The 23064-nt window shown below is 43.0% G+C and overlaps 1 protein-coding gene and 2 long non-coding RNA genes across 3 annotated transcripts in view; all 3 read left to right on the top strand.

Moving 5' to 3' along the window:
- Positions 1 to 424: 424 nt before the first annotated feature.
- On the top strand, positions 425 to 1455 carry LOC124387757. The gene is made up of 3 exons (XR_006926222.1): positions 425 to 626; positions 930 to 1009; positions 1305 to 1455. It is a non-coding gene; the product is annotated as an uncharacterized LOC124387757 (long non-coding RNA).
- Positions 1456 to 3168: 1713 nt separating this feature from the next.
- LOC124387758 lies at positions 3169 to 7842 on the top strand. Its single transcript, XR_006926223.1, has 3 exons — positions 3169 to 3245; positions 3556 to 3889; positions 7567 to 7842. It is a non-coding gene; the product is annotated as an uncharacterized LOC124387758 (long non-coding RNA).
- Positions 7843 to 14919: 7077 nt separating this feature from the next.
- The window catches only part of kmt2cb (lysine (K)-specific methyltransferase 2Cb), a 50677-nt gene continuing 42532 nt past the window's right edge, over positions 14920 to 23064 (top strand). Inside the window, 4 exon segments of the mRNA XM_046852274.1 lie at positions 14920 to 16327; positions 19526 to 19687; positions 22471 to 22550; positions 22658 to 22814. Coding sequence (XP_046708230.1) covers positions 19527 to 19687; positions 22471 to 22550; positions 22658 to 22814 — 398 coding nt within the window. The 5' untranslated portion in view covers positions 14920 to 16327; position 19526.

Below are 23064 nucleotides of genomic sequence, written 5' to 3'. Positions count from 1 at the left end.
TTAAATTGACAGGAATCAGAGGCATTTGTTTACACCACATAATAAACAACAACTCAAACACCACCATAACCACCAACACCACCTAAATCACCAGCACCACCAACACCTCCAGAATCACCTACAACACCACCCCCAACACTTACAACACCTCTAACATCACCTCCAACACCACCAACATCACCTACAACACGTCCAACATTTTCAAAACCACCACCACCACCAGCAGCATCTACATCACTAACACCACCACCTACACCACCTCCAACACCACTTACATCAACAACAACACCTACAACTGCTCTAGCACTTCCAACATCACCAACACTACCTACAACACCTCCAACGCCACCAACACCAACACCCCCAGCACCAACACCACCTTCAACACCACTGCTAACACCACCTGTAAATGACCATTAAATCTTCCAATCACGGACACTTTACCTCCGTCCAATAGAGGGCGGTGTGGTCATGTGATGGCGCTGTGGGTCATTAGTGAATTTTGCTACGTGAATTGGCAGTCTGATTTGTTACTGAAAGGTGGACTTTTTGCTGTACTGGTGTCAAACACGTGTTTAAAAGGGTTTCTTCCTGCCTCTTAGCTCCTGGCTGATGAAGGGCACAAGGTATCATTTTAATTTCATCTGTGTGGGAAATTTGGTGGTTTTGGAATGTTTATTTTAGCTTCTCCACTGAAGCTAATGGTTAATGCTTAGCAGGTCGCTAATGTATGCAGGTTAGCATTTCACGTGCTGATTTTGCTATATAGAGATTGGAGCATTAATTGTAATTGTTTATTTTAAGCATAATAAGGTGTGTTATTATTATTTTGTTAACATTATGATTGATGTGGGTTTTCAGTTCAAGCTTGTTGTTTTGTAGCTGTGAGTTTTATTTAGTCACTTTGTATGTTTTGTGGTTTTATTCAGCTCTTACGGTGTTTATTTTGGACATTAAAATCCCTGATAAACATCAGTTTCAAGAGAGTAAAGTGTATCTGTTCAGCTGGGTATGCTACACCACCTCCAACATGCCAAAACCACCTACATCACAAACACAACCTCCAACACCATCAGCACCACCTACACCGCCTCCAACACCACCATCTTCAAAAACACCTCCAACACCTAAACCACATCCAACACCTCTAACACATCCAACACCACCTACACCACCTTTCTCACTATCGTCCTTTCTATAATCATCATCATCAACCTCATCCTCATCAAATGTATGGAAATATATTGGGTGTTTCTTCTCTCTCTCTCTCTCTCTCTCTCTCTCTCCCTCTCACACACACACAGAAGTTTAGTTACGGCCGGTGGTTTGTTCTGAAGGAGCTTGACGTCGTCCCTGAGATGATCGCAGACTCCATATTTCCCTACAGGCCTCTCTGAAGTCAACCAGCGTCCATCTTTATCTAGTCGTGCAAGACTGACCGTGTGTGTGTGAGTTTGTGTGTGTGTGTGTGTGTGTGTGTGTGTGTGTGTGTGTGTGTGTGTTTTGAAAGGAATAGAATAATAACTTGCCCTACAGGCTGTGAGCTGATGAAATTCAGGAGAGAGATTTATGGCAGTGTTTGATGATGAGTGTGAAACCACTTGCTCGCTCTCTTGCTCAGAGATCCAGCCTGAGGTAGAAGACCAACACCACCTACATAAACACCACCAACACCACCTACATAAACACCATCAACACCACCACCTACACAAACACCGCCACATAAACACCACCTACACCGCCACATAAACACCACCTACATAAACACCACCACCACCAACACCTACATAAACACCACCAACACCTACATAAACACCACCTACATAAACACCACCTACATAAACACCACCTACACGCCTACATAAACACCACTACCACCTACACCGCCACATAAACACCACCTACACAAACACCACCTACACAAACACCGCCACATAAACACCACCACCACCTACACCACCTACACCACCTACATAAACACCACCTACACCACCTACACGCCTACATAAACACCACCTACACCGCCTACATAAACACCACCAACACCACCTACACCGCCTACATAAACACCACCTACATCGCCTACATAAACACCACCTACATCGCCTACATAAACACCACTACCACCTACACCACCTACATAAACACCACCTACACCGCCTACATAAACACCGCCTACACCGCCTACATAAACACCACCTACACCGCCTACATAAACACCACTACCACCTACACGCCTACATAAACACCACTACCACCTACACCACCTACATAAACACCACTACCACCTACACCACCTACATAAACACCACCTACACGCCTACATAAACACCACCTACACCGCCTACATAAACACCACTACCACCTACACCACCTACATAAACACCACCTACACCGCCTACATAAACACCACCAACACCACCTACATAAACACCATCAACACCACCACCTACACAAACACCGCCACATAAACACCACCTACACCGCCTACATAAACACCACCACCACCAACACCTACATAAACACCACCTACACCACCTACATAAACACCACCAACACCTACATAACACCACCTACACCACCTACATAAACACCACCACCACCACCACCACCTACATAAACACCACCTACACCACCTACATAAACACCACCACCACCTACACCACCTACATAATCTCTAATCTTTATCGGGTTTTAATGGCGGTGGTCCAAAAGTATTGGGACATCTGACTTTTTGTAATGCCACATGCGGAATCATGAATCTCCACAAAATCCAGTGAGTGCTCAGGTGTCTCAGGTGTCAAACACGTGTTTAAAAGGGTTTCTTCCTGCCTCTTAGCTCCTGGCTGATGAAGGGCACAAGGTATCATTTAATTTCATCTGTGTGGGAAATTTGGTGGTTTTGGAATGTTTATTTTAGCTTCTCCACTGAAGCTAATGGTTAATGCTTAGCAGGTCGCTAATGTATGCAGGTTAGCATTTCACGTGCTGATTTTGCTATATAGAGATTGGAGCATTAATTGTAATTGTTTATTTTAAGCATAATAAGGTGTGTTATTATTATTTTGTTAACATTATGATTGATGTGGGTTTTCAGTTCAAGCTTGTTGTTTTGTAGCTGTGAGTTTTATTTAGTCACTTTGTATGTTTTGTGGTTTTATTCAGCTCTTACGGTGTTTATTTTGGACATTAAAATCCCTGATAAACATCAGTTTCAAGAGAGTAAAGTGTATCTGTTCAGCTGGGTATGCTACACCACCTCCAACATGCCAAAACCACCTACATCACAAACACAACCTCCAACACCATCAGCACCACCTACACCGCCTCCAACACCACCATCTTCAAAACACCTCCAACACCTAAACCACATCCAACACCTCTAACACATCCAACACCACCTACACCACCTTTCTCACTATCGTCCTTTCTATAATCATCATCATCAACCTCATCCTCATCAAATGTATGGAAATATATTGGGTGTTTCTTCTCTCTCTCTCTCTCTCTCTCTCTCTCTCTCTCTCTCTCTCTCTCCCTCTCACACACACACAGAAGTTTAGTTACGGCCGGTGGTTTGTTCTGAAGGAGCTTGACGTCGTCCCTGAGATGATCGCAGACTCCATATTTCCCTACAGGCCTCTCTGAAGTCAACCAGCGTCCATCTTTATCTAGTCGTGCAAGACTGACCGTGTGTGTGTGAGTTTGTGTGAGTGTGTGTGTGTGTGTGTGTGTGTGTGTGTGTGTGTGTGTGTTTTGAAAGGAATAGAATAATAACTTGCCCTACAGGCTGTGAGCTGATGAAATTCAGGAGAGGAGATTTATGGCAGTGTTTGATGATGAGTGTGAAACCACTTGCTCGCTCTCTTGCTCAGAGATCCAGCCTGAGGTAGAAGACCAACACCACCTACATAAACACCACCAACACCACCTACATAAACACCATCAACACCACCACCTACACAAACACCGCCTACATAAACACCACCTACACCGCCTACATAAACACCGCCTACACCGCCTACATAAACACCACTACCACCTACACCGCCTACATAAACACCACCTACACCGCCACATAAACACCACTACCACCTGCACCGCCTACATAAACACCACATAAACACCACTACCACCTACACCGCCACATAAACACCACCTACACACCTACATAAACACCATCAACACCACCACCTACACCACCTACACCGCCTGCATAAACACCACCTACACCTACATAAACACCACATAAACACCACCTACACCGCCTACATAAACACCACCTGCACCGCCTACATAAACACCACCTACACCGCCACATAAACACCACCACCTACATCGCCTACATAAACACCACCTACACCGCCTGCATAAACACCACTACCACCTACACCGCCTACATAAACAACACCTACACCGCCTACATAAACACCGCCTACATAAACCCCACCTACACCGCCTACATAAACACCACCCACACCGCCTACATAAACACCACTACCACCTACACCACCTACATAAACACCACTATCACCTACACCACCTACATAAACACCACCTACACGCCTACATAAACAACACCTACACCGCCTACATAAACACCACTACCACCTACACCACCTACATAAACACCACCTACACCGCCTACATAAACACCACCAACACCACCTACATAAACACCATCAACACCACCACCTACACAAACACCACCTACATAAACACCACCTACACCGCCTACATAAACACCACCACCACCAACACCTACATAAACACCACCTACACCACCTACATAAACACCAACACCTACATAAACACCACCACACCACCTACATAAACACCAACACCTACATAACACCACCTACACCACCTACATAAACACCACCACCACCACCACCACCTACATAAACACCACCTACACCACCTACACAAACACCACCAACACATACACCACCTACATAATCTCTAATCTTTATCGGGGTTTTAATGGCGGTGGTCCAAAAGTATTGGGACATCTGACTTTTTTGTAATGCCACATGCGGAATCATGAATCTCCACAAAATCCAGTGAGTGCTCAGGTGTCTCAGGTGTCCACAAACTTTTGGTCACAGCAGGGGAGATTACATTAGATAAGATTAGTATCTGTTACTCTGTAAATCACACATGATACGAGTTTTTCACCAGGAATTTCACATCTTAGTTGATAAAATGAGATAAACCTGTGCGTACTTTTCTCTGAATATTTCCTGCTTCATTCTTCAACATTACGAGCAGGTCGGAGTTTCTTTTTCTAAATAAATACAATTTTAATACTTTATAATACTTTTATCTATACTGTAATATTTCAAACTTCTGAAAATAATACGAGGATGCTGACAACCATTAATGCTCCACACACACACACACACACACACACACACACACAGAAAAATATTCTGAATGTCAGTCAGTCAGTGAGTCACAGCACTTTAAAAATCACTTGAGCAGGAAAAACCTATTTCTTAAATCAAACACGTCCACTGCATTCAAAAACCTCAACACACACACACACGCACACACATGCACATATACATATACACACACACACACACACACACACATGCACATATACATATACACACACACAAGCCTACATTATAGTTTCAGATTTTGCCATTTTTCATTCTATTTTAGACAGAGAGCTCGAGAGACTTACAATGATAGAGAGATAGATGATGAAAGACAAAGATAGATAGAGACAGAGTCAAAGAAAGACAGAAAGACAATTATAGTTAGTGTGAGTGTGTGTAAATTCTCTCCGAGTCCAGCAGGGGGCGCAGGGGCCTAATTTATTCTCGTCTCCCTTTAAAAGTTGAATTACACATAAATAAATAAATAAATAAAGACAATTATTATTATTATTAGTAGTAATTATTAAATATATATATATATATATATACATGTATTTTTATTATAATAATAAATGTTTTATTCAGACTGTGGCACAGAGGGATTTTTATACAGAAAAATAAGAATACATTTAATTTTGAACTTTTGGAGAGATTTTTTAAATATTATTGTGGAGAGGTTGTGAGAAGTTGTAAAGAGGTTATCACTGATTAACATTATTTACCAATAACCAATCACTGATCCACATTCTCCTCACCAACCAATCACTGATCCACATTCTCCTCACCAACCAATCACTGATCCACATTCTCCCCACCAACCAATCACTGATCCACATTCTCCCCACCAACCAATCACTGATCCACATTCTCCCCACCAACCAATCACTGATCCACATTCTCCCCACCAACCAATCACTGATCCACATTCTCCCCACCAACCAATCACTGATCCACATTCTCCTCACCAACCAATCACTGATCCACATTCTCCTCACCAACCAATCACTGATCCACATTCTCCCCACCAACCAATCACTGATCCACATTCTCCCCACCAACCAATCACTGATCCACATTCTCCTCACCAACCAATCACTGATCCACATTCTCCTCACCAACCAATCACTGATCCACATTCTCCCCACCAACCAATCACTGATCCACATTCTCCCCACCAACCAATCACTGATCCACATTCTCCTCACCAACCAATCACTGATCCACATTCTCCCCACCAACCAATCACTGATCCACATTCTCCTCACCAACCAATCACTGATCCACATTCTCCCCACCAACCAATCACTGATCCACATTCTCCCCACCAACCAATCACTGATCCACATTCTCCCCACCAACCAATCACTGATCCACATTCTCCTCACCAACCAATCACTGATCCACATTCTCCTCACCAACCAATCACTGATCCACATTCTCCCCACCAACCAATCACTGATCCACATTCTCCCCAACCAATCACTGATCCACATTCTCCCCAACCAATCACTGATCCACATTCTCCCCACCAACCAATCACTGATCCACATTCTCCCCACCAATGTAAACTTGTGGTTTTGTGACTAATAAAAGAAAGGAGTGAGCGCTCTCCCAAGCAGGGGAGTTGAACACACACACACACACACACACACACACACACACACACACACACCCACCATGGCATTGTTTAAACTGTATAAACTCTGCATGTGTGAAAGCCTCCTCTGGGACTCACACATACTAATCTCAGTGCAGCTGCTGTAATTTATCACTGGAATCTCTGGAGTCACATGGAGCACTATATATATATATATATATATATATACATAAACACACACACACACACACACACACACACACACAGTTACACCACTAGTCAGTCTGTCAGGAAGAGAGAGGGACGTAGAAAGATGCCATGTGTAGACCAGTGGACGCCAATCATCGAATTTTCTCGAAACACGGTTTATTTCTAAACATTCGCTCTGATCCGTGTCTACACACTTCTTCACTCCAAATGTTCCACAGTTATGTGGTGTTTTAACCAAGTTTGAGATTAAATGAGTCCAGTCCAGGAGGTCACTTCCTGGGTTTTCTAATCGAAGCTGAAATGAACAACTTTTAATTCAATCACTTTATTAAATAAATCATATTTTCTGTCTTTTTATCGTCTGTAATGCAGATCAGATCCACCAGATGGAAGTGAGTCTCTGTTAGTGAGCATCACTCAGAAGAAATGTTGGGATCAGAATTTAAAGACCACGTATTTTCTGGACTTCGATGTTTTCTGGCGTGTAGAAAAACACGAGGTGATTAAAAAAGTGAAAGTATAAAAACCATCCACTTTTACCTTCTCGTCTTTGGTCCATCCTCGTCTGTAGTTCTCAGCCCCGGCTGTGGTGTTCATCCTGATGTCTGAGAAGTTTGTTTTAGAATGAAATAAAGCTCCTCAATCTTCTTTTTTTTCCGCTTGAACTCTCCGTACACGCTCTTTAAAGTGGATCCGTTTTGTCAGAGGTCCATCAGAGGATAGTGTGCAGAGAAGCTCTGAGATGCTGCCGGGCGCTAACAATAGCCTACGTGATATTGTTCCCTCCCTCTTCAACACACACACACACACACACACACACACACACACACCACTCTCTTTTAAACACACACACACACACACACACAGATCTACTTCCCTCCCCAGTGTTAAGACTCAACATAATTTCTTGAGGGAAAAATACAGTTCCGTGGCTGTGTCCCAGTTCCCACATTACAGAAAAATACAATCAAAACCTGGTTAATAATCTTCATCACATCCTCATCGCAATAACACTAAACCACTCAACTCTTATAGAACCAGTGAGAAGTCTGTATTTTCTTTATTTGTATTATTTTCAACATTGTACATTCGTAGTGAAGAATCCAAACTATGAAGGAACACGTCTGGAATTCTGTAGTAAACAAAAACGTGTTAAAGAACCCAGAATGCGTTTTATATTCTTGATTCTCCAAGGTAGGCAAACTCCTGGTCTTCTCTCATCAGATACACGAGGTCGTCACCTGGAACGGGTTTCAGGTCATTAAGAGCTCATTTGTGACATTTCTTAATGTGCTTTAGAGCTTCAGTTTCTTGTGCAGAGGAAAATGTGAGTTCAGAGTCAATAACCTTCTTAGTGCTACTACACCTACTGTACAAATCCATATTATAGCAGGAAACATCAGTTAAAGAACAAGAAAAGGTCCAAAACCATCAAACGCTATGATGAAACCTCTCTCATGAGGACCAAGAGCTACCTCTGCTGCAGAGGATAAGTTTATTAAAACTACCAGCCTCAGAAACCACAGATTTTCATAAATGCTTCTTGGGGGTTTAAGGTGAAGACATATTTTAACGTTCACTGTTCAGAGGAGACTGCGTGAGTCAGACCTTTATGGTCAAAATGTGGCAAAGAAACCATTTCTTCAGAAGAACAACAAGCAGAAGAAACTCGCTTGGGCCAAGAAACACATGGAATGGACATTAGATGAGTGTAAAACTGTCCATTAGTCTGATGAGCCCAAATTTGAGGTTTTTGGTTTTCCAAGTGTCTTTGTTAGACCTACAGACGGTGAACTGACGATTCCTGAATGTATGGTTGCCATGGTGACGCATGAAGGAGGCGGTTTCAAAGCTAAATGTCAATTCAGTACTATACCAGTTATTCCTCTGAAAAGCGCCAACTACCTGTGTGTTCAAAGCTCTGAACTTCCACCTGAACTTCCAGCCAATCACAATCCACGATTCACACCTGAACTTCAGAGAAGGTTGACGGAGCATCAGAACGTGGAACTTGATCTAGGTTGAGATGTGGAGATGACGAGGGTGTAACACTGAACCCAATAAACTGCAACTCAGACAAATGAAAAGATCAAATAAACTCTGGGATTCTGGTTCTGACCCACTTCAACATTCCTGTAACAAATGCACACGTTTCCACCCGTGTGTGTGTGTGTGTGTGTGTGTGTGTGTGTGTGTGTGTGTGTGTGTATGTGTATGTGTGTGTGTGTTGCTCTCACACTCCCCACTGTAGCCCAGATTAACACGTCATAACAGATCTTCACTCACACGTCACAGGGTTCAGATTCCTGCGTGACTCAGACGCCATTTTTTCCTTCATTTATCCTTCTATTTTTTTCTCTCGAGAATTTCCTTTCTCTTTCATGATTTTTCCTTCTTGAATTTTTTCCATCCCTTCTTCATTTGTCCTTCACTTTTTATTTTCTTGCTTATTTACTTCTCTCTTTCTCTATTTCTTGCTTGCTCCATTCTCGCTTTCGCTTTCTGCACTTTTCTCTAATTCTCCCACTTTCTTTCTTTCTTTCTTTCTTTCTTTACTTGCTTGTTTGCTGCTTTCTTTGTTTCTCTTTCTTTCCTCTTTGTTCTGCATTCTCTTTCCTTTTCTCTGCCCCAGTCTCTAGATCTCTATCACTTTTGTCCATTTTTTATCTGTCTGTCTGTCTGTCTGTCTGTCTGTCTATTTTCTTTTCCATTATGTTCCTCATCACTCAGTTGATCTTTGTGTATGTTTTGTTCAGTACTTTGGGAAACAGGTGTGATTGTGAACGCGTTTTATCCGTTTATAGTTACCTCTGGATTTCTGAAATTGGCTCCAGATGTAACAGTGACACAGAGAAAATCCAGAACCTGGAATCTTCTTACGAATGAATAAAAAATTAAACTTCCCCAAAGCCAGCGTGGTGTCAGGAACAGTGTCGAACACGGGGCAGAGCAGGAAGATAAGACGGCCATGTTCTCACGTTTCACCTTCTCACGAACCACCCAAGTACACACACACACACACACACACACACACACACACACACACTGACCGTACTCATTCTACATTGCATAGTAACTACAGGCACTGTAATAGTGTAGGGTTGAGCGATGTGATCAAAAATATCATATCCCGATCCTCATGAGGACGATTTCCTGGGTTCCCCATGTTAATCTGTATTGTCTCTCAGGACACGCCTCGTCCTCCATAGCAGCAGCGCTGAGAGAACGTGCTCGAGAAACCAGGAGAAATTTATCTACATATTCAATTATTGGTCAGAAAACATTAAAGACACTGGATGCTTGAAGAAAAGAGCTTCAACCCCAAAACCCACTACTGCAGCGTTTTTATATATTTTACTGCACTACTGATACCAAACACAAACCAAGTGGGGTCCAGCAGATAAGAGTCCAGTGTCCTCTCTCTCTCTCTCTCTCTCTCTCTATCCTCACCAGTAAGAAGAACAGATCGAGCGATGGATGTTTACATGATGCTCTTTTACAGGATGTTGGTCGAGTGCACATAAAAAAAAGGTTTATGACTGAGAGTCGCCTCTTCCTCCTGCTGCTGGGTGATAAGACACGTCTTTCTACTCGCGCACACACACACACACACACACACACACACACACACACACACACACAGTCCTCTGGAAGAACTACAGCACAATTACAAGAAGTGCATTATGGGTACTGTCATTATTTCTCTACTCTTTCTTGTTTAGGTGCTTCTTTCTTTCTTTCTTTCTTTCTTTCTTTCTTTCTTTCTTTCTTTCTTTCTTTCTTTCCTCCAATCTGTTTTCTTTTCTATTTCTTTACTCTCATTCATCCTCTGTTTACTTAAAATAAATCAAATAAAAAAAGGAATAACACGATCATAACAAATAAATCTAATAAATAAATAAGTTTTACTTGATTATTTGGTTATGTTAGTATTTGTATGTATTTGTTATGGAGACATAAATTTTTTTATCCAAAGGCATTGAATGGCACAATGACGTATGAGCAAAAGATCTGGTCTGAACATCATATTCCACATTTATATAGCAGGAGATCTTCCAATCCTACCCATGGAAAGCAGATCTTCTCTATAGAATATAGAGTTTGATCAAACTATAGTATCCCAATACTTTTTTCACAGCTACATTACTGACCTGCAGGAAGGTGGGAGCTCAGTGGTATTGGACTTTGGATCGGAAGGTCACAAGTTCAAATCCCACCACCACCAAACTGCCGCTGTTGGGCCAAACTTGAAACCGGGGTGATATTTGTGTATGTTTATAGCTATGTTTAATGGTGTTATAGCAGTTATAAACAACAGTGTGTGTAGGAATGTTTTTATATTTCGGTATGAACTCTCGATCGAAAGTCCCCACAAGCGTAGGAATGTCTAATGGTTCTGGTATTGTGGGGACATTTTGTTTGTTCCTTTTTGTAAATCTGCAATTTTTAAAACACTGAAAGACCAAAAAAAAAGTTGATATCAGGATTAGATTTCGATGTGGAACAGCGTTAAAGCTCCTCACACGTGTGAAGTGAGATGTTCGGTAATGTAACACTGCCCCCTGGTGACACGTGATAGCAATTACACTCTGGTCCTGTCAGGAGGAACAATTCAAGTAATTAATACACAAACAAAAAAAGGAATAAAACCCCCGAGTATGAGCATGAGGTCTAAACCATCTGTCATTCTGTTAGAGGACAATAATCAACAGTAGGGTGGTGTAACAAAGCCAGAGTTATTTTAACACACCGGAGAATTTCCTCCTGGGATGAATAAAGTGATCCCCACAGTTAATCTCTTCAGAAAAAACCCTCAAACAATAGAAACCATTACAGACATTCTACTGGTTTCTACTACAAAGCATCAGCTGTTAGAACGATGACGCAGTGGGTTTTTGCACAAGATTCAATCAGCCATCAAACCATTTTGAAAGCAGAATTGGAATCCTAAAATGGCCTCCTAATGGTGTCCTAAAGGTGGCCCTTATTTAACAAAACATACAAGTTCCCATTAAAACCATTATGAATACAAAGAGGGTTTCCATTGTTTCCTTTCAGTTAGGAACCTTTTAGCTGCTGTAAACAGCCGTTCCTACACCAGCCTCGGTATGTTCTCCAGACCAAGCGGAATGTGATGTTTGGTGAAGGTCTGAGAGAGCAGGCATCAACCTGAAAAATGGTTTCCTCCGATATAAACACAATTGGAGCTGAGTTTAAGATGCAGAGGTCAACATGTGACTTCAGCAGGGGACAGGAACCATGAAAAACCTACACATGAGCACTGAATCATCATTCTATAGAAACATATGGGTGGTGTGTTTCAAACTAATAAAAGATTGGCAAAGTGGAGACACACACACACACACACACACACACACACACACACACACACACACCACCACCACCACCACCACCACCATTATGTTTGAAGTCTTCCAAACCCCAGCAGGGTGAGTAAACTCTGGCACAGAAGCCATTTGCAGAAGACTAATAATTCCTTAGGTTCCTTAGGTTCTTTCGTTCCATGAGTTCCTTAGGTTCCTCACTCGTATCAGAGTTCATTCAGCAGATCAGACCAGTGAACTACCTGCTTAAAGAATGAATTATGGTAGCTGACCTCTGACTTATCCTTCTCTAGTCCTCCTGCTTTACTTTCACACTATGTCCAATACTGATCTAGATCAATGGCTACATCTGATCTATGAAATAGAGAGCCAATGAGAGGGATCCAAGTCACATGATTCATTTAAATGCATCCTATTGGTTGGTCTACATTAAAGAAAAGTTTATTGGCCTTAAATGTGTGCTGTTATTGTGTTTTCACCTGAATGAAAAACATCATTTGGTTTATTTCCTCTAGGTGTCGCTGTGAACACGCAGAAGGAGCAGAACATTTTTATCTTGTACATGATGTTAAACTCATCCTGGGATTTCAGTTAGACCCTGGATTCAGATCATTTGACTCATCTCACTCATAATTTAACTCATCTCACCTAACGATCAGTTTCGGACCTTTAAATAATTCCCTGCCCAAGCTCCGCCCACAGGATCTACAGTGGCCAATAAAGCGACTGGCAAAAGGCGTGTCCGAACACAATCATTCCGAACTTCTCAAATCTATGGTTCTCTTGTTGTTGATGGAGATGTTGTTGTTTTTATCATGTTCTACATATCTCTGTTTATTTGTACGAATGTGGATAAAAAAGTCAGCTGTTTAATAGCTCCTGAAGAAACACATATGGCTGGAGAAGGTCAGTAAAATACTTTTGTCCAGAATTTTACTGACCTTCTCCACAGCCATATGTGTTTCTTCCCCAAAATGTTCCCACAAACCTGGAGGTGCACGATTGTGTAGGACGTCGTTGGATGCTGGCGCATGAAATTTCCCCTTCACTTGGACTAGGAGACCCATACCTGTTCCAGCATGATGATGCCCCTGAGTACAAAGCCAGCTCCATGAACATCTGCTTTACACTGGTTAAAGTGGAAGATCTCCTGTTATAGAGTCCCAGGCCTCCTCACCTTCTCACCTACATCACTACCTGACTCTGACACCCTTGTGGTTCAATGAATCTCCACAAATCTCCACAAGTAAAACATCTTCCCAGAAGAGCTCATTATAAAAGCAAATGGAGACTAAATGTAAAACGGATGTTAAAAAAATTAGATGCACATGCTCATCTGTCCACAAACTTTTGGCCAAACTCATGTTTTTTTTGTGTACTTTGAATGTTTTAGCTCTTATTTGGAGTAAAATTCTCTGAGAAGTGTTATGTCCTGCTTATAAAGCTGTTATAGAGAGATTATAAAACAAAAGAGAACTGATTCATTTCGTTGTTTAGATGTTTTTTTTTTTTCCCTCCAGCTGTTCATCTAGATGTCCATCACGTCCACTCGGTAGCAGAAACATACAATAATGGAATCTGTCAGATCAATAATCCGTATTATTAGTTCACGATGATGTCATGCTGTGTAACTTCAGTGAGACATCCAGGAGACATGCTCTGTGTGAGGAACGTGATACGCCCGTGCTCCAACGTGGTGGCCTTCAGAGCCGAGGCTTTCATTTCAATCTCTGAGCAGATGAAACGGTCAGTTAGAGAAGCCGTGATGACGTCATGCCGGTGTAACCGAGCGGAACATTGCGTTTTTGTACGTTATTTTTTTTAAAGGTGCGGTAAGTAATATTAGCGTCGTAACGATCACTACACTTCACTACATTCCAACTCAAATATTTCACTTTTTACTCAAATCCATTTGCGTTCCTTTTTATTGACGGGGATAAAAACTGAACTGGTCAAACACGCAACGCAGCGAGTCACCAATCAGGATCGAGCGCTCGCTCTGTTTAAAAAACCTTTTCATTGTTAGCATTTTGAAGGTTTTGGTCTCATGATAATGAGTGTGCTGAGAGTCACATTCGAGTCTTTTCACATAAACTGAGGACACTTTTACTGGAGTCACATTTAATTGAGTTAATCTCTACTTTTACTCAACCGCATTGTGAGACGAGGCAAAACGAAACAGCGTTCGTTTTTTAGCAAGGTTTTTTAGCGACTTTATAAACGTCTCGTTAATCTGTCGTTCTTGTTGCCCCCCCCCCATTTTCCATGTTTTATGTAGAAATTACACTGTTATAAAAGTCACATATTGCGCCTTTAATTAAAGAACTGCCCCCAACTCAAAGGGGAAAAGCGAATCCAATCCGCTCCGGGATTCTGCTCCGCGTCTTCCAGGCTGCCGCTCGAAAAAAAAAATGGTCGCCTCACCTGCTGAGCGTTCCAGTATATCCCTCCGCGGGGTCAGTTTATTTTCTGGCGAAAATGTTTTTTTCTCTTACACGTCTCATTGATGTGTAGTCAAATCTTCCGTAAATGCGATCGCCTGCTATGAACAACAAATAAAAACGACTGAGTGGTGGAAAAACAGGAAAGAAAAAGTGCTTCTTTGATCAAACCGGGGGACTAGTTAGCGTCTCATCGGCGTGGGAACACAGAGGCGTGACGCGGCCGCACTCAAATATGGCTACCGTTGGAGTGCGAGCTACAACTTTAATACCGAAAATCTGAATCGATCTCAATTTTTATCTTTTGTTTTTTTTTTGTTTTCCTTTTTTCCCTTCCAGAGAAAGGACGCGGATTGTTTCCGGCTCGGATCGCAATCCGGGGGATGTTGATTTCGAGGGTACGGACGCGCCGGAGGCTGAAAAACCGAACGGGAATTTAATGTGATTTTTTTTTTCCCTTTTAAGAAAAAAAAAAACAACAAAAACGGATGTGTGTGTAAACGGTGTCTGAATTTTTTTCTTTCAAAAAAAAAAAAAAAGGAGAAAGAAAAAAGAAAAGAGAGAAAGAAATGGCCAGCTTGCCCCCGGTGTCGCGAGCTTGAAAACGGAATAACGTCGGAATCAAGGGACGCGGCGTCTCGCGCTCGCTTTGATCGTCATGATCCGGGTTTCTCGGTTTCTTTCATGGGAATGAGGTTTTTCCTGCAGCGCCACGGGATTTTATCTCACCGACAATAAAGAAAAGAAGGAAAGAAATAAACAACAACTACAGGAATTAGTAAATTCGAGCTGAGAGCATCGCTGGGAGGAAACGCGCAGGGATGTAAAAAACCCGAAGGATCCTGAGATGTGGGGATGAAAAAAGCGGAATAAAGAAAGAATCCTAATCAATAAATAGAAAAATACAAACAAACAAATTGATCAACGACGTAAAAAAACAAACAAAAACAAATCAAGACGGATTGTTTTTTTGTCTCATTCGAAAAAAAATTACTCGGATATTTCCTGGGACGTGTTTTGGGAATATAAACTGGATTTTTCTTTCTCCAAAAACAACCAGGAGTATAAATGTCGGAATAGTGGTCTATCCTGCCTCCCCATACCCCCCTCATCCCCCTCTTCCTCCCCCTCACCTCCCCCTTCCTCCTCCTCCTCCTCTTCTTCCTCCTCAACCTCCACCTTCTTCTTCTTCTTCTTCTTCTCAATTCTCCTCGAAATCCCAAACAAAAAAAAAAAAGCACCACCAGGAACCAAAAAAGAACCGAAAAGTCCTGTGTGTCCCTCAACCCCAGCCCCCTGTCCGGTGTTGACATGAAGGACACACGTCCCTAGTGTTATTTAAAAAAGGTAAGCGTTTTCCCGTCCGCGTGAACACCAAGAAAAATAACACAACACGTCTTTCTTTTTTTTTTTGCTGCTAGGTATCACGTTTCCCCTTCAGTCTTCAAGCTAGCACGGGCGAACACGTCACCGGACAGTGTTATTTACCCCCCCTCACACACACACACACACACACACACACACACACACACACACACTCCCATTCTCTTTCAGCATTTCATCCCCATTGTTCCAATCCAGCCCAAACACCGAGTCCTACCGAGCCTCACTCACGTCAAATCTAACGCCTGGGGTTTTGACGTCATGACCTCGTGGGTCCGATTGTGTCGTCGTGATGATGGTGATGGTGGTGATGATTGCTAAGCTAACAGTTAGCAAAACATCCTGCAGTTTGTTAGGAGGTACCTTGGTTTGCGAACTTTTGTTCTGGTCTTGTTTAACAAAAAAAAAGTCCACCCAAATACCGAGGAAAGTCTCGGAGCGGAGATCTCGGAGTTCTGAACAGGGAAAGAAGGAGAGGCTAATCTCCCAAAAAAGGGAAAAAAAACCCTCTATCATCATGAACCATACAGGCGGTTGTTTGTTTCAGTTTAAAACACTGCGATGACGATAGTTCGGACGTTTTTAAATTATTATTATTATTTATTTGTGTTTGAAACGCTTTTCCAGAAGAACCGAGTTCCTGAGTCGGATGAACAAAGACTGGACATGCCCCCCTCATGGGAACCACTCTGCTTTGTGTTCGAAGCTTAGACAAAAGGCCTTCAGTTCGTAGCTCAATCTTCTGAGTGACACTGAGTGACTTTTCAAACGGAACCTTCTGTCCTTTTCTACACTTAAACATTACTCACATAAAATAATATAACCATACACACGATCTGAAACTAGCGTTAGCCTTCCAGACTTCACCGAATCGTCCAGAGTTTTTCAAGTCCTCCAGTCTTTTTTTCTCTTCCTTCAAATTGGTGCAAAATTGGTGGAAAGTTTTGTCCAGATCTGGTGAATAACCAGAGGACGTTCCTTTTTCAATCGGGTGTAGGAACAATGGTGTAGGAAGCTTGGAAGATGCAGAGTCTTGAGCAGAGTGTTGTACAAGTGGAAGATGAACAGCTCCTGATGTTTCGTGGGACTTGAACAGATGAATGACGGAGACTAGGTGTTTCTCTGGGACTTGTGGTTTGTTGAAGCACTAGTTTTGTAGCTTTCTAAAACAAGTTTGATAGCGTAATGTAGTTGGGAGGCAGAACTTGTTTGCCGGAATCTCGTGATTCTCGTGAGCACCGTCGCCCCTGAACACTAGATATAAAAGCTGGAAAGCGGCGTGATGGACGGGTAGCACAAGTTCCTCATTTCGAGACAAAAACCTGAAATGGGCATGGTGGTGGTTTTGCTGATAAACGCTCAGACGAGAGTTCGGGGTCGGCCATGTTGTTCTTTTTCATTTTCAATCGTGATGAGCAACAAAGGAGTTTCTTTCCCTCTCAGTCATATTCACTGGATTAGCGTAAGACATTATAAACTAGCATCTCCTCGTTCCACTCGAGAACTTCAGGAGGCTCAAGGGTGAGGAATTGTTCCAATGTTGTCTGAACACCGTTCCATCACACGCTCCTGCTTAACGTCCTGCACGCTGCCTGTAATATCGGTTGTTGTTATAATGGTGCAGCGATGTTGCAGAAAAACATCACACTTTACAGAATTATTGACCATAAACGTCAACGTTGAAGATGTAGAACATGTCGTATAAATGATGTCATACACGCTTTATTACGTGTCGTTGTGTATAGTGTTTTTATTACCTTAAACAATGTAAACGTTCAGGTTTTTTAGATTCACTACAACATTTTATGGATGCCTGAGCACAAGATTGTGCTTCTTGAACATCCCAGTCCACGTCTCTGTTCGCTGTTCTAATGCGCTCCACTCTTCTGGGAAGACGTTCCAGTGGATTCTGTGGAGATTCATTCAGACATTCAGGTAGTGATGTAGGTGAGAAGGTGAGGAGACCTGGGGTGCAGTCAGCATTCACATTTATTCCAAAGGTGTTATATAGCAGGAGATCTTCCACACACAGTTACAGCCCATGGAACGCAGAGGTCTTTGTGCACTGGGGCAGTGTCCTGCTGGAACAAGTTCATCATCAAGCAGGGTTGAACTTCTAGGAAATGACATCAGCCTGTAAATATTGCGATACCGATCCGGTGTAGGAGAATCGCGATATGATCTTTTTTGTCGCATCGTCGTCCACACGGGATGTTCAAGATGTGACATGGATAATAGTGGTGATGATCACATCGTCTTCTCCCTGCGCTCTCGAGCTCTGGTCTCTCCGGTCTAAAGTCACATGATGAGGTTTGAAAGGTTTGTAGTGTCTCGTGAACCTGGTCTCAGCTTGATCTTGAGGCACCGGCATGGTGTAGATAAACGTGTAGATCAGGGGTGTCCAATCTTCTCCACGAAGAGCCCGTGTGGGTGCAGGTTTTCATTTGAACCAAACACCTGATGGTCACTGTAAATCGAAATCATTCGATTTCAACTAATTTGTGGACTTTTGATTGGAATGAAAACCTGCACCCACACCGGCTTTTTGTGAGAAAGCTTGGACTCCTCTGCTGTCAACAAGTGTGTAGAGTCCACTCTGTGTTCACACTGGAATTGATTCGATTCAGGATTTAAACGTCATCACTGACAGTTTGTTCATTTCGCTACAGAAATCCTTCATGAACTGAGACTGTGGGCGGATTGATTTGTAGCCAGATGTGAGCAGTTTAAGGTGAATCCGGAAACAAACTGTTTCTTTCCCATGCGCTTTGTTCATTCAAGATCTTCATCACTTCCATTTTTGGATCACGGCAAATGAAAGATTGCGTCTAACATGGGCATGTTCAAGAAATAATAACGACAACAAAAAAAGTGCTTTGATGTGTGCAGCGTATTGCATTGGACCTCACGTGTGTGTTCTACAAACGTTTACGGTCCGGTAAGAACACACTGACCCCTGAAAGCATCCGATCGAGATCCTGCTCCCATTCGATTCATTCGAGTTTCCTTAGTGACGAACACGTCCTGATTTCCGCGGTTAGGTTCCCCCGTGACTCTGGGGGGGAAAAGCGTAACAGGAAACAGAACAAACGTTTTAATCGAACACGTGAAAGAAATAACGGCTCGCTTCAACCTCGTTCTTTTCTCTTTTCCTCTCGTCAGAATGTCATCAGAGGAGAAGGTTCTTGATTCCTCTGATAAAGGACCCTCGCCACCTGCGGGTGGATCTGTGGCCACGCCCACAGGAAGCCCCGCTCACAACGACAGGCGGCCCCGAGGCCGGCCCCGGAAGGATGTCGTATCCACGCCCAGGCAGAGGAGGAAGTGAGTGGCTCCTTTATTTCCGCACCGTAGTTCACCTGGTTCCCGTGACTGGAAGAGGGAGGGGGCGGGGCTAGTAATCATTTCTTTTATTATTACCAGCTTTTATAAAGTTTACAAAATAGATTTTGTCACATTTATTTACTTCAGATTTCCCATGAAATGTTCTCTTTATGATTTGGCTGCACTGTAAGGCTGAGCGATGTATCGGTATAACGACAGTATCACGCTTTTCTGAGATATCGTACACTGCTGTTTTTACTTTTTCTTTCCCGAAATGAAAAACTATTTTGAAAAATCGCTCTCAAAGTATCACGATACGATATTTTCTTCTGTTTAGCGACACAGTCATATGATTTATTTATTTATTATTTATATAAACGACACAACGATTTCACGTGGACATGCCGATAAATCGCTAGCTCAGCGAACTCTAAGACTAAAATGACGTCGTTGAGAAATGGCATTTTTTTTAAGCTGTGCGTTTATTCGTTTTGTGAATTAGCCAAATTCCTAGCGTGCGCTACGTAAACATCCGTAGCGTCCGATGGTGACGTTCCATATTACATTTGTTACAGTTTTTCCCCCTCGACACTGGAAATTCGTTCCATAAGGAAATGCCTGCTTCCCGAGAAAAACGTCGCCTTGTTGTTGCCATAGAAACTAAAAGGTACCCAAACGCGCTGAAATACGCCTGCATGTGAAGAACGAATCGCCCTTTCCAACCAATCAGAAGGCAGGACTGGGGTAAAAACTCGTCCTTGCAGGCGTATTAGATTTTTTCACTCCGGTCCGTGTGGGACTCTGCTCCAGGTTTTCTCCTCCACGTGTAAAACCGGAACTACTTTGTCCTCCCTCTCTCTCTCTCTCTCTCTCTCTCTCTCTCTCTCTCTCTCTCTCTCCCCACACAGGGTTGATGGGGATAAGTTATAGGCGTTTGGGGGTTGGGTGGCAATGCGAGGGCGAGCGAGTGCACACTCGCGTGTCAGGAGAAAGTGGCGTTTCTGCGAAAGCCTCCAGAGGTGAAGGAACAGTTTGAGGTTTAAATCTGAATATTGTAACGTGGCTAAGAGAAGCGCAGCAAAGTCACGTCACATCAGACTTTTACACGGACGATTTATACACGTTGAGTCTCGCGATCGAAGCTAGATGAAGCTATCCGGGGTATGTGATTGGTCGAGCTCGTCACCGCAGTGTCCAATCCGGAGGAAGCGCTTGTTACGAGAAAGTGACGTGTAAAATCATAAACCCCGCCCCCTCAATGTTCTCAACGTTTTCATGTATCATCAGTAAATTCTAATTAAACGTGCGATTTATACGCCTTTTATTTCTATTTTCTCACTGTCTCTCTCTCTGTCTCTCTTTTCTTTCTACTGTTCATCTTTCCATCCCCCCCCTCTTTACTTCATCTCTCTATTCTTCTCTCTCCCTCTCTCAACTGTTCACCTCTCCACCCCTCCCTTTCCCCTTTCTTTTCTCCATCTTCCCATTCTATCATTTCTCCATCTATCCAGTTCTCCATTCTCCATCTGTTCATTTCTCTGTCCTCCCCTCTTTCTTTTCTTTCTCTAGCTATCTGTCTGTCTGTCTGTCTACTTCTTTCTCACCCCTTTCTATCTATCTATCTATCTATCTATCTATCTATCTATCTATCTATCTATCTATCTATCTAAATTTGCTTTATCTCTCCTTTCATCTATCTCCTTCTCTCTCCTCGCTCCGCTGTTGATCTTTCTGCCTCTCTCTCTTTTTATTTCTTTATTTACGTAATCTCTCTTTCTCTCTCCTCTCTCTTCTACATCTCTCCATTCCATTGTTTCTCCTACTATCTATTTCTCCAATCTCCCCGTTCATCTCATCATCCTCACCTCTCTACCTCTCTATCTTTCTCTTTCTTTCTTCACTGTTCATTCCTCCACCCTCTATCGCTCTCCTTTTATTTTTACCTCTTCATTTATTTGTCTCCATCTTTCTCCATCCAGACTTTTTCTTACTTTCTCTCTCTATCCATCTGTTCATGTCTTTATTATATCCGTTTTCCTCTTTCCTTCTGTCGCTCCATTCATTTAAATCCTCTCCATATTTCTTTTCATCTCTTCACCCCTTCATTCACTCGCTCTCCATTCTCCATCACCCAATTCTTCCATTTCTCTATCTCTGTCCATTTCTCTTTTATTCTCCTTTTCGGTCACATCTCTTTATCTTTTCATTCTCCATCACCCAATTCTGTCCATTCTGCATCTCTCTATTCTACAGCTGTTCATCTCTTTCTCCATCTGCTTATCTCTCCATCCATTCATCCCTCCTTTCTCTATCCCCTCTGTTTCTCCATTCTCTATCACTCCATCTCTCCATTCATCTCCCTTTCTCCTTTGTCTCTCTTTCCATCTATCCATTTTTCTTTCTCTCCCTCTGCCTTTCTATTCATCTATTCTTGTCCTTATCTTTCCATCTGTCCCCACTCTCTTTCTTTCTCCTTTCTTTTCCTCTTCTTTACGTTCTGCTGCCACATCTCTCATCACCTGTGTGTGTGTGTGTGTGTGTGTGTGTGTGTGTGTGTGTGTGTGTGTGTGTGTGTGTGAGAGAATGTGTATATGTGTGCGTGTGCGCGTGCGTGCGTGCGTGCGTGTGTGTGTGTGTGCGTGCGTGCGTGTGTATCCAAAGGTGATGTTTACTTACAATTAGCAGGTTTGAGGAGTTAAATTGTCCAATCCTGTTTGTGTGTGTGTGTGTGTGTGTGTGTGTGTGTGTGTGTGTGTGTGTGTGTGTGTGTGTGTGTGAGTCAGGAGTCGAGGCAGAGGGAAGGCCGTGTTGGAGGATGAAGACAGCGCTGATGGTATGGACACTGGAGGAACGCAGGAGCTCGGTGAGTCCCACGTCCTCACGAGGTGAAGGATCTAGATCTCTTTAACGGGTGCCTCATTCCTCTGCTCTCTCTCCATCTCTCCGTCCTTCTCTCCCTCTCTCACTAAGACGGTAGAGGAGTGCAGCAGGAGGACGTGGAGGACGTGACCACGGTGTCTCTTCCCGGAGACGGAGAGGAGGACGTTGGTCCTGCGCCGCTTGTTTCTCCGAACCCTGAGACAGAGGAGGCGGGAACATCAGCAGCCTGTGGAGGAGCTAAAAGCAGGTCAGACAAACACACACACACACACACACACACACACACACACACGCACAGCTGAGTCACTTCCTATCGTAGGAGGGGTGTGTGTGTGTGTGTGTATGGATGATTGTGCATGTGTGTGTATTTGGACATGTGTGTCTATTTGGACGTGTGTGTGTGTTTGGACGTGTGTGTGTATGGATGATTGTGCATGTGTGTGTATTTGGACATGTGTGTCTATTTGGACGTGTGTGTGTGTTTGGACGTGTGTGTG

The sequence above is a fragment of the Silurus meridionalis genome, chromosome 6 (assembly GCF_014805685.1).
Source record: "Silurus meridionalis isolate SWU-2019-XX chromosome 6, ASM1480568v1, whole genome shotgun sequence".
NCBI classification, from domain to species: Eukaryota; Metazoa; Chordata; class Actinopteri; order Siluriformes; family Siluridae; genus Silurus; species Silurus meridionalis.
The sequence above is the reverse complement of the archived record's forward strand: the minus strand, read 5'-3'. Positions and strand labels throughout refer to the sequence as shown.